At 43.5% G+C, this 13,161-nt stretch overlaps 1 protein-coding gene across 6 annotated transcripts in view; it reads left to right on the plus strand.

Moving 5' to 3' along the window:
• The window catches only part of LOC130275543 (flavin-containing monooxygenase 5-like), a 79,816-nt gene that overhangs the window by 34,339 nt on the left and 32,316 nt on the right, over positions 1 to 13,161 (plus strand). For 4 of the 6 annotated variants that reach the window (XM_056523604.1, XM_056523606.1, XM_056523605.1 and 1 more), the window contains one exon: positions 10,942 to 11,070. The exons of 1 other annotated variant lie outside the window; for it this stretch is intronic. In XM_056523604.1, the coding sequence (XP_056379579.1) occupies positions 10,942 to 11,070 (129 nt within the window). Of the gene's footprint in view, positions 1 to 4,607; positions 4,754 to 10,941; positions 11,071 to 13,161 lie in introns of all 6 variants that reach the window. One more of the 6 variants, XM_056523607.1, reaches the window with a different exon arrangement.

Genomic DNA, 13,161 nt, shown 5'->3' on the forward strand with positions numbered 1-13,161 from the left:
GTGTCTAAATTCTGGAGAGCTCTCTGTAAACAACTCAAGATTAAATTAAATTTTTCCTCTGCATATCATCCCCAGTCCAATGGACAAGTAGAAAGAATTAACCAGATCCTGGGTGATTATTTGCGACATTTTGTTTCCTCCCGCCAGGATGACTGGGCAGATCTCCTTCCATGGGCCGAATTCTCGTATAACTTCAGGGTCTCTGAATCTTCCTCCAAATCCCCATTTTTCGTGGTGTACGGCCGTCACCCTCTTCCCCCCCTCCCTACCCCCTTGCCCTCTGGTCTGCCCGCTGTGGATGAAATCTCTCGTGACCTTTCCATTATATGGAGAGAGACCCAAAATTCTCTCTTACAGGCTTCTTCACGCATGAAGAGGTTCGCGGATAAGAAAAGAAGAGCTCCCCCCGTTTTTTCCCCTGGAGACAAGGTATGGCTCTCCGCTAAATATGTCCGCTTCCGTGTCCCTAGCTACAAGTTGGGACCACGCTATCTTGGTCCTTTCAAAATTCTGTGTCAAATTAATCCTGTCTCTTATAAACTTCTTCTTCCTCCTTCTCTTCGTATCCCTAATGCCTTTCACGTCTCTCTTCTCAAACCACTCATCCTCAACCGTTTTTCTCCCAAATCTGTTCCTCCCACTCCTGTTTCCGGCTCCTCGGACGTCTTCTCGGTCAAGGAGATTTTGGCTGCCAAAAAGGTCAGAGGAAAAAATTTTTTTTTAGTAGACTGGGAGGGTTGTGGTCCTGAAGAGAGATCCTGGGAACCTGAGGACAACATCCTTGACAAAAGTCTGCTCCTCAGGTTCTCAGGCTCCAAGAAGAGGGGGAGACCCAAGGGGGGGGGTACTGTTACGCCGAGCGCTCCGGGTTCCCGCTCCTCCCCGGAGCGCTCGCTTCACCTCCTCCGCTGCAGCGCCCCGGTCACGTCCTCTGACCCGGGGCGCTGCGATCCTGCTGCTAGCCGGGATGCGATTCGCGATGCGGGTAGCGCCCGCTCGCGATGCGCACCCCGGCTCTCCTACCTGACTCGCTCCCCGTCTGTTCTGTCCCGGCGCGCGCGGCCCCGCTCCCTAGGGCGCGCGCGCGCCGGGTCTCTGCGATTTAAAGGGCCACTGCGCCGCTGATTGGCGCAGTGGTTCCAATTAGAGTTATCACCTGTGCACTCCCTATATTACCTCACTTTCCTTGCACTCCCTTGCCGGATCTTGTTGCCTTAGTGCCAGTGAAAGCGTTCCCTGTGTGTCCCTTGCCAGTGTTTCCAGACCTTCTGCCGTTGCCCCTGACTACGATCCTTGCTGCCTGCCCCGACCTTCTGCTACGTCCGACCTTGCTTCTGCCTACTCCCTTGTACCGCGCCTATCTTCAGCAGCCAGAGAGGTGAGCCGTTGCTAGTGGATACGACCTGGTCACTACCGCCGCAGCAAGACCATCCCGCTTTGCGGCGGGCTCTGGTGAAAACCAGTAGTGGCTTAGAACCGGTCCACTAGCACGGTCCACGCCAATCCCTCTCTGGCACAGAGGGTCCACTACCTGCCAGCCGGCATCGTGACAGTAGGAAGGGGTGTATCACAGGGCCAAACTTCTTAGCAGTAACATCAGGGGGACATGGGAAGTAGAGGGGCTTCATTCTATGGTAAGGAGAAATCTTACTCCCCTTTACTAAACAGTTTCTGTGAAGACTGGAGAACAGTTTTAGAGATCGGTTGTATAACCAAAATTTAAAGGGGTTCACCTTCATAAGGGGATTTGTGTATGTACCTGGCAGGCAGTAATGGACATTCTTAGGAAGGATCTGCGCTTGTCTTGGGGCTAAATGGCTATGTCATGAGATTGCCATAACACTGTGGCTAGCTTTTTGTGAACTGGTATTTCCTGTTTGACTTTTCTTTTTTTTGACTACAAATCCCATAATTCCAATTTTTCTCCCTCCCACACATCAGCCACCCCACCCATTGAAACATAAATGAGCTGCATCCATTCAAAAGACCCGTGGTTTTCAATCAGGGTGCCTCCAGCTGTTGCATTAGTTGCAGATTTATCTCTCTCCCACCAAGCGATCCCTCCACCCATTGAAGCAGACAGGCTCCCTGTCATCAGCTGCCACATTGCAACCTGGGAAAAATCTGAGACAACAGTAATTTTGTATGCTGATAAAAATAAATATTGGGGTGAAAATCACAGAAGAATTGTGAATAAACCGTCACACACAGGTACAGACACCATATTATGAACTACACGAACTTTACAGCCCCTGTAGCTTAGTCAAAGAAAAAAAAATCCTGGACTACCCCTTTAAGAAAACTGTGAACACAAAAACTATGAAGAAACCTGGAAGAAATATTTAAATACATTATCTATGATATGCTTCTCGTTTCCCATAAAGCATTCACACAGTCTTTGTGTAGATGTAGATGTATGCACAGTGGTAATGCTTTGGGGTCAGGTTGGGAGATGATGTTCACAACATTTGCTATAGCTGGAAGATTAAACAAGTGGGAAAGGAGCTTTTAACTTTACATAAAAAGATTCTAATGAAATAAAGAGATTATGGTAGTTGTCTCGCCATAGGCGGATTCGATTTTCAGTTCTTTAGTTCTTTTTTAATGTCTGTAATGTATTGTAAATTGAGATTTAAATGATAATTGCTGAGATAAAAATAGATGAAAAATTTTAAGTCTCATGTATAAAAACTGACAACGAGAAGAAGTCTCAAATATTGCAACCAGAGTTTTCTTTATGCTTTACATGTAGGGGAGGCGAACAGTTAATATTTTATTCATCAGTATCCCAGTCCATACAGCAGACCCTGTTATCAAGACTCTCGGCTGAAAGCAACTTATATACTCAGTGGACTAAGATCTTTGGTTTTAAAGGGGTAGACATTCCTAGACATCAAAAAGGATAGGGGATAAGATGTCTGATCATGGGGGTCTCGCCGCTGGGGACCCCCGCAATCTCTCCTGCAGCACCCCCTGTTATCTGGTGCACGGAGAAAGCTTGACTCTGTGCCTGATGACTGGCAATGCAAGGGCCGGAGGATCATGACATCATGCCCCACCCCCCTCCCCTTAATGCAAGTTTATGGGAGGGGGCGTGGTGGCCACCATGCCCCCTCCCATAGACTTGCATTAAGGGTGCGGGGCCGTGACGTCATGATCCTCCGGCCCCTGCTTCACCAGTCATCAAGCACAGGATTTGTACCCCGTGATCCTGGAGAGAGTCAGTCTCTGTGAGACTCTTGGTGTGATAGGGGTCAGCCGGCCTGTCATAGATCACCACATTCTCCCTATAGACACTGGAGCTATGTAATAGTCACAGATCCCCGCACTGCCACAATGGAGCTCAGCTAAAAACAAGCCAATGGGCAAGATCTGACTTACATATCATTTTTGAGGTCACGACTGGACAGTCGCTTAACTTGGATGAGTTAAATAAGAGATAAACTGCTTTTTTGTGTTTCCCTTTAATAGGTTCAGATTGTATTGACCATCCTCATTTTTCTTGTTAATAATTCAAGACTATATAGTTGAACAGCTTTGTCTCCCCTTAAAATACAAAGTTTTCAATGTGTAAGGCAAATTTTAGTCCAGTCATTGATTTTGGGGCAACAGGTTATTTAGTTTTCTTCTGAAATATATAATATCTATTATATTTGCAATTACATTTGTCTGTACATGAAATAATGTAACATCGAATCACATTACTAGGCCCGGGAAGTAGTGAATTATCTGACAGCACCCTGTTATCTTAAAGTGTACTAGTGTTGAGCGCAAACATTTGAAATGCAAATATTTGTGTCCACCATGCGTCCACCATGACAGCCACCGGAGAGATGGTCCCCTAGGACCTAATAGGAACAGGAAACAAAGAGGTTAATAGCCCCTCCCCTCCCACTCCTCAGTGTTTTTTCTGATCCTATTAGGTCCAGGACAGAGGTCCGGGGTCCGTTCTCCGTAATAGACACTGGGGATTTTTCATTTTTTATTTTTAACTTTTGGTCCGGGGTGGGTTGAGGTCCCTTTCTGGGCTCCCTAACCTTAAACAGCCCCTTGGTCATGGGGGAGCTGGTTCACCTGCCTGCAGACTGTATGGGGACTGCTCTCCTGTGGGGTTACATGTCCCCATACTAGGATACTGTGTATCCTGCCTGACCGGGTTCCCCGTGTGTATGTGCAGGCTGTCCGTACCTCCGGGTGCTGCGGAGCTCCTGCAGGCTGTCTGCAGCAGCATTCAGGGGAGTGGATCTCTTCTGCATCTTTCTCTGCCCAGCCGCAAATGTCTAAACCCCATCGCAGCCGGAAGGAGTAAGGTAAACGCCAGCCTCCGGAAGCTCCGGTCTGCACAGAGGTGCCGAGGGGGCAGAAGTGACGTCACAGGGTGCTAGAATTTGAATTTCTGAAGCATAACGGTAGGGTCTCAGCATTGTTTTCCTGTCTATTGTGCAGTGTGTATTTTGCTACATGCTATAATGGACTCTCAAGCTCCCTCCAAGGTGGATCCTATGCAGCAGCTTGTTCCTCCTGTCTGTGAGTACTGCTGCTTTAGTAAAAGTATCATGGTTGTCTCTCCTCTTGCTAGTGCTTATGGTTCTCTTTGTTTCTTTTAGGGAGACAAGGAACCATCTCAAAAGCCTAGAGTTAAAGTCCGGAAATGTATGATGTGTTTTACGAAATTACCGGAATCTTATAAAAAAAAAACTATAAAGGCTGTATTTTTTAAGTAGTGCAAGAGGAGAAGCCGGGAATTTCTGAGGTATTTTCTTATTCATCAAGAAATCCAAGCATCCATGGCGGCCTTTAATTTACTCCTTCTACAGGCAGTCATGCCTCTATGAATGTTCCTCCTGCTGTGAATGTGTTCCCGGCTGTACCTACCTCAGATACTGCTATTAGTATAGCTTCTGTACCTACGGGATACCTACCTAATGTCACTTCTCAGGTTTCTCCTGGTCTGTCGCCCTTGGGTTTTAATCAAAGTATGTCATTAAACCCCAGTATTCCATCTGGTTATCATAAATAGGTGCAGAGTCTTCATACATCCGGGGATTACCAACCACTTTGTAAAAAATCTTTTCTTTCTAAGTGCTCTCTGATGACACGTGTCTCGGGAACCGCCCAGATAAGAAGCAAATCCCTATAGCAAACCTCTTCTAAACTGGGCGGTTCCCGAGACACTTGTCATCAGAGAGCACTTAGACAAAAAAGAACAACCTTAACTTCAGAAGCTCATAAGTACTGAAAGGATTAAGATTTTTTAATAGAAGTAATTTACAAATCTGTTTAACTTTCTGGAGCCAGTTGATATATATATATATATATATATATATATATATATATATATATATATATATATATATATATATATAAAAGTTTTTTCCTGAATAACCCCTTTAATATCTCGCTTTGATATAGAGGGTATGGAGGAGGGTGAAGTTTCTCCTGAGCCCTCTAAACGGGATAATCCTAAATATTTATTTTCATCTGATGATACAGAGACTCCCTCGAAAGCAGTCAGGAATATTATGGGATTATAGAATGAGAATCCTCCTAGAACCATTCAGGATGAAATGTTTGGGGGGGTCTAAGACCTCAAAAGAAAATGGTTATGTTAAAAATATTCAAGAAAATATTAAGAACATTATTATTGATAAGTGGAAAGAACCTGAGAGAAGAATTGTCCTTCCCAGAGAGTTTAAAAGTTGTTTCCCTTTGGTGAAAAAGATACTGATTTGTGGAATGAGATCCCAAAAGTTTAAGTTCAGGTTACTAAGGTTGTAAAAAAGTTATCTTTACCATTCGAGGATTCATCTCAATAAAAAGATCCTATGGATCGCAAAGTTGATGCTCTCTTGCAAAAAACTTGGGAAGCATTGTCAGCTATGCTTAATCCGAATATTGCAGCTACAAGTGTAGCTAGGGCCTTGTATGTATGGTTCTCTAATCTGGAAGATCATATTGAGAATAAGACCCCTAGGGAAGACCTTCTCTCATCTATTCCCATGCTGAAACTGGCAGCAGGGTTTTTGGCTAATGCATCTCTGGAATCAGATTGGCGGCAAAGTCTGCAGGACTTTCTAACTCATCTAGGAGAGCCCTGTGGTTAAAAAATTGGAAGGGAGATAATACTTCTAAATCTAAACTTTGGGCTATTCCCTGCATAGGAAAAGTGGTGTTTGGTCCTTTCCTAGACGACATTCTGGAGAAGGCGGCAGACAGGAAAAATGGTTTCCTGGAAGAAAAAACAAAAAAATCTCAGAAAAATTTTCGTCCCCAAGGGAATAAGGTCACAAATTTCAGAGGTAAAGATAAATCCAGGAGATGGAGTTACCCTAAAGGGGGTAAGGGAAAGAAGTTTATCCTTAACCCCAGTCAGACCCCCAAGAAACAATGATGGGAGACCGGTAGGAGGAAGACTGAAGTTTTTTCTCTCCCAATGGAAAGAGATTACTTCAAATGCCTGGATCTTGAATCTGATAAAATTTAGATACAAGATAGAATTTTCTTCTCTCCCTCCTCCAAAATTTCTTATTTCAAGTCAGGCATCACCTATGCTTCAAAACAGAATGTTGGAAGGCATTCAGAGTCTCCTGCAATTGGGACCAATTTCTCGGGTTCCAGTGCTGGAGCAAGGTCAGGGTCATTATTCTTCTCTGTTCATGGTTCTGAAGCCAAATGGCTCATTCCACACGATAATAAACTTGAAGCCTCTAAACACGTTTATTGTATACAAAAAATTCAAAATGGAATCCTTGAAATCAACAATTGCTATGATTGCAGCGGGGGCTCTGATGATAATACTAGACTTGAAGGACGCTTACTTCCATGTCCCCATTCATGTACATTTTCAGAAGTACCTCAGACTTGCCATTTGTCACAACGGGGAGATCCTGCTTTTCCAATTTTTAGTACTTCCGTTCAGGATTGCTTCCGCCCTCAGACTCTTCACAAAGCTGATGGTAGAAAGAATGGCATACCTAGACGATCTCCTTATCTCAGCAGGATTAAGGGGTCTTCCCAGAGTACATCAAGATCAGGTGATTTCTTGCTTACAAAATCAAGGTTGGTTAATCAACTTAGAGAAATCGGATTTGACTCCCAGCCACAGGAAAATATTTCTTGGCTTTATCCTGGATTCAAGGAAGATGTCCACATTTCTTCCAAAAGAAAAGATGATTCGGAAGAAATTCGGGGGAAATTTTCAAGCGTTCAGAGGAAAAAGTTGGTGTCAGTAAGGGAAACAATGTCGGTATTAAGATCCATGACATCCACCATCTCAGCAGTACAGTGGGCACAATTTCACTCAAGGCTACTACAAGCCCAGACTTTAGCGGTCTGGGACAAAACCCAGTTTTCTCTAGAGGAGAAATTTTGCCTATCACCCAAAGTGGGAAGATCCATAAATTGGCTGAAGGAGTCAAATCTGAAGAAAGGAGTTGTCTGGTATCCAGATCCATTGATAATCACAACAGATGCAAGCACCTCGGGTTCAAGCTCAATGGCCTCCACACCTGGTAAGGTTTTCCTCAAACTACAAGGAGTCAAGAGCAATCTGGGAAGCCCTACAGGAAGCCAAACATCTTCTGTCCAACCAGGATGTAAGACTGTATACGGACAATTCTGCAGTGGCGTTTATAATACATCAGGGAGGCACAAAACACAGAGCTCTGCAAGCGATCTCCTCAAGAATTTTTGTCTGGGCAGAAAGGAACCTAACCTCAATCACGGCAGTCCACCTGAAGACTTTCTAAATCGGAGAGGTCTGGACCCAGGGGAATGGTCTGTCAATCCTCTGGTCTTCCAGTTACTAACAAACAAATGGGAGATGCCCTGTAGAGATCTTTTTGTGTCCCTGAAAAATGCATAGGTAGACAGGTTCTTCTCCCTGGACCCGAGAGATTGCCCAGAAGCAGTGGATGCTTTAGCTCAAACTTGGTAATTTCCGCTAGCATATGCCTTCCCTCCAATCCCTCTTATTGCAATAGCACGGCAAAAATCAGGGACAGCAATCTTTCAGTAATATTTGTAGCCCCCTTTTGGCCAAAGAGGGGTTTTGTCTTCTGAAGAGCTAACAATAGACAACCCATTTCATCTTCCTTTGAGGGACGATCTTCTTTTCCAGGGCCCAGTATGTCATCAGGGCATCCAAAATTTACAGCTCATGGCTTGGATTCTGAAGAGCTTCTCTTAGAACAAAGGGGACTATCTAAAAGAGTGATCTCTCTACTCTTATGATGAGTAGGACAAAGTCTACATCCAAAATCGTTTTAAAAACTTGGAAGAAGTTTATGAACTCTAGTGCTCCAAAAGAAATTAATATTTCTAAACCTGATATTCCCTGTATTCTTGATTTTCTACTGAAGGATTTGAGAAGGGCCTTTTAGTACCCTAAAGGTCCAGGTGGCAGCCTTGGGTGCAGTGTTTGATCAACAAATTGCAGATCACCATTGGATAAAGCGTTTTTTCAGGGCATTATTTCGAATTAAACCTAGAATTCCAGTTCGCAACTCAATCATGGAATCTAAATTGGGTGCTGTCAGCCTTAACTAGTCCTCCATTTGAACCTTTGGATAAAGCTTCTCTAAAATATTTGACTTTCAAAGCTACCTTCTTGATTGCAATCACTACTGCCCGTAGAGTGGGAGAAATTCAGGCTCTATCCATAAGGGAACCTTATATGACTATATCTGGTGACAGTGACTCTGAGATTAGACCCTGCTTTTTTGCTGAAGGTAGTTTCTGATTTCCACAGGAACAAGGAAATTGTACTTCCATCATTTTGTAACAACCCTAAAAATGAGCAAGAAGAGACATGACATATACCCTGGATGTCAGGAGATGTCTTCTTAGATATCTTGAAGTCTCCAATCCTTGGAGGAAAGATGAAAATCTGCTTTTACAATTTCAAGGTCCAAACAAGGGGAAAAAAGCCTCCAAGGGCTCCATTGCTAGATGGCTGAAATCCGTTATCTCAGAAGCTTACTCTTCCAAAGGGGAACCGGTCCAGAAAGGATTAAAGGCCCATTCTACTAGGGCCATGTCTACTTCTTGGGCAGAAAGATCTGCCGCATTTATTGACCAGATTTGCAAGGCTGCCACCTGGTCTAGCTCTCATAAATTTTTTAGACATTATAGGCTTGACTTATCAGATTCTCAGACCCATTCCTTTGGTAGAAAGGTGTTACATAATTAGAATTATGACTTACAGATAATTCAGCTTTTTTGAGTCCACCATGACAGCCCCTTAATTCAGCCCCTTATGTTTATTATATTATGTTGTGTATTCTTTTGTTTATCCTGTCCCTATGGGTAATTTGAAATACACTGAGGAGGAGTTGGAGGGAGGAGCTTTTAACCTCTGTTTCCTGTTCCTATTAGGTCCTAGGGGACCATCTCTCTGGTCGCTGTCATGGTGGTCTCAGGAAAAACGAATTATCGGTCAGTCATAATACTGACTTTTTTTCTCCTTCACAGTACACATCCCAAAAATGATGTGTACTGTGTTAAAAAAAAGGCTCCAATATTATTTACTGCGTGAGTCGTTGTGGAGGTGATTGGTGTGTATTGGGAGGGGGCATGTCCCTCATTGTGGTGGTGGGAGGTGATTGGTGTGTAGTGGAAGGGGGTGTGTCCCTCCCTTGTGGTGGTGGAAGGTGATTGGTGTGTCTGCTTATGCAGCTGTGGTGTCCCGGTACCGTATTTCATACCGTACCTTGTGGTGGGGTCCCCAAAGTCAAAGTCCGTTGGAACAGTGGGGGGCCTCTTCTTTAGTTAACCCCTCGTCACCCCTCAGTTAGCTAAAATTCATGTAAATAAAAGTGTAAATATGTATATTTAAGATGCTTACCTCATTAGCGTCGCAGGACCTGCGGGTCATGTGACTTGGTTCACAGAACTCTATGGTTTGCTAAAGGACCTTTGGTGGTTCTTGTGTCAGATGTTCATCCACAATGCAATGTAACGGTGAGTGACAGCTGTATGGACCAATCCAAAACCACTCAGCCCCTGCCCATATAAGGGAGCTGCAGCCATTGATCGCTCTCTTGGGTTGCTGACTCTGGAAGAGGTAGGACCTCCGCAACTTACAAAGACAATTACTAGGCCTAAGCCTTGCAGCCTCGGCCTACGCTAAAGACTGTGAGTTCTTCTCATTCCCCGCTATCTCCGCAAGATCACTGGACCTAAACCTACCCCTAAATCCAGTGGATCTATGCGGAGAACTTACAAGGTCCCAACTATCTGTCAATCGCTGCTTCAGCTGTATATAGACTCTGCTATCTGGACTGTTGTTACTGCTGCATGTTACAGAAAATCTTCTGTAAAGTTTCTACAAGTTTTCAGCTAAGCAATGGCTGTGGACAATACGTTATTCTACACTCACCTTACGCTCTTGGGAAGGGTGGCGATAAGCCCAGCATTACCTCAGAGTTTTAACCCTCACCTTGGTGTCACGAGTGACAAGGGTTAAATTAACCCCTCATATACTACAGCAACACCCCAACTACCCTACACCCCCCGAGGCATACCACAAAGCCTTGTCCAAAAGTCATTTCTTGTTCATGACTCGTCACTTGTCCATGACTCATGGACAAGCCTGATGCTGCTGCAGGACTGATTAATGTCTCAGGAGGTACGGGGCCCCCTAGTGGTGGGATTTTCAGGAGCCGTTTTCTTTATTAAAGATAAAAAAAAGAATTTAAGCAACCATATTACAAAATGTATTTAATTTTCATCAGTAACAACATATAAAAAGTTTTTAAATCTAACAGTGCCAATTTAAAGGTAACATAAGTAGACTTAAGTACTTGCCAGACAGTAATGGACATGCTTAGGAATGATCCGTGCTTGTCTGGGGGCTAAATGGATGTGTTGTTAGTCCACCATAACGCTGCTGCTTTCTTTTTGTAGAATGACTATTTCCTGTCACTTTTCTCTCTTCCACAGGTCAGCCTGTTGAAACACACCTGTGCTGCCTCCCATGCAACAGACCAGTGCTTTCTAACCAGTGTGCCTCCAGCTGTTGCAAAACTCCTTTTGTATACTAATAAAAGTGAACATCGGGGCAAAAATCAGGTACAGACACTTTATTATGAACTACACTAACCTTACAACCCCTGTTGCATAGTCAAATAGAAAAATCCAAGAATACCCCTTTAACCCTTTTCTGAATGGCCAACAATAATAAATAAATTAAATCATAAATGTTTCTACAGATGGCAGCATCTTCTATCATCCCAGCCCCCAGATATGTAGGTATAGTGAACATATGGGGACATCATCCACAGGCTGAAGCATTTCTTGCTAAACAACAGCTTGAACATATACAGTATAATTATAATATTATTAGTAGGGGCGCTAAGGTTTCCATGGACAAGTTCAGAATTGCTCATTAAAATAAAAATCCCTTAGAGCTAAATATCCAGAATTGATATAATGAACATTTAATAACAATTATCATTGATTAGAAGGGTAAAGATGTCAACAATCTGCTGCTCAGTCAACACTGTATCTACACACATGAATCGGCTCTAAATCAGTACAATTATTTGTCCTCGAGGTATCTCTTCTAATGAAATAAACCTTCACATACTTCATCTGCTGAATGCCTCGGAGGATGGATAATATTAGTTTTTCATCACTAAGGAGGGTGAAGCTTACAGTTCTTTAGAGATATGATCATTGAAATATTTATTGCCGTAAGAAGTTATCTTTAGTTTTGCTCTTCTGGGATTTTACCGTCACTTACTTTCCCCCCCCCCCCCCCCCCAAAAAAAACTAAAACTTGACTCATACAAGGTTTACGGGGACATTGGGGGAGATTTATCAAAACCTGTCCTGAGGAAAAATTGCTGAGTTGCCCATAACAACCAATCAGATCTCTTCTTTTGTTTTTCAGAGGCCTTTTAACCCCTTAACGACGCAGGACGTATATTTACGTCCTGCGCCGGCTCCCGCGATATGAAGCGGGATCGCGCCGCGATCCCGCATCATATCGCGTCGGTCCCGGCGCTAATCAACGGCCGGGACCCGCGGCTAATACCACATATCGCCGATCGCGGCGATGTGCGGTATTAACCCTTTAGAAGCGGCGGTCAAAGCTGACCGCCGCTTCTAAAGTGAAACTGAAAGTATCCCGGCTGCTCAGTCGGGCTGTTCGGGACCGCCGCGGTGAAATCGCGGCGTCCCGAACAGCTGATTAGACACCGGAAGGGCTCTTACCTGCCTCCTCGGTGTCCGATCGACGAATGACTGCTCCGTGCCTGAGATCCAGGCAGGAGCAGTCAAGCGCCGATAATGCTGATCACAGGCGTGTTAATACACGCCTGTGATCAGGATGAGAGATCAGTGTGTGCAGTGTTATAGGTCCCTATGGGACCTATAACACTGCAAAAAAAAAAGTGTTAATAAAGGTCATTTAACCCCTTCCCTAATAAAAGTTTGAATCACCCCCCTTTTCCCATAAAAAAAATAACAGTGTAAAAAAATAAATAAATAAACATATGTGGTATCACCGCGTGTGTAAATGTCCGAACTATAAAAATATATCATTAATTAAGCCGTACGGTCAATGGCGTACGCGCAAAAAAATTCAAAAGCGTATTTTGGTTACTTTTTATAACATTAAAAAATGAATAAAAAGTGATCAAAAAGTCCGATCAAAACAAAAATCATACCGATAAAAACTTCAGATCACGCCGCAAAAAAATGAGTCCTCATACCGCCCTGTACGTGGAAAAATAAAAAAAGTTATAGGGGTCAGAAGATGACATTTTTAACCCCTTAAGGACCCAGCCATTTTACACCTTAGGACCCGGCCATTTTTTGAACATCTGACCACTGTCACTTTAAACATTAATAACTCTGGAATGCTTTTACTTATCAATCTGATTCCGAGATTGTTTTTTCGTGACATATTCTACTTTAACATAGTGGTAAAATTTTGTGGTAACTTGCATCCTTTCTTGGTGAAAAATCCCAAAATTTGATGAAAAATTTGAAAATTTAGCATTTTTCTAACTTTGAAGCTCTCTGCTTGTAAGGAAAATGGATATTCCAAATATTTATTTTATTTTATTCACATATACAATATGTCTACTTTATGTTTGCATCATAAAATTGACGTGTTTTTACTTTTGGAAGACACCAGAGGGCTTCAAAGTTCAG

Source organism: Hyla sarda, chromosome 6 (genome assembly GCF_029499605.1).
Source record: "Hyla sarda isolate aHylSar1 chromosome 6, aHylSar1.hap1, whole genome shotgun sequence".
NCBI classification, from domain to species: domain Eukaryota; kingdom Metazoa; phylum Chordata; class Amphibia; order Anura; family Hylidae; genus Hyla; species Hyla sarda.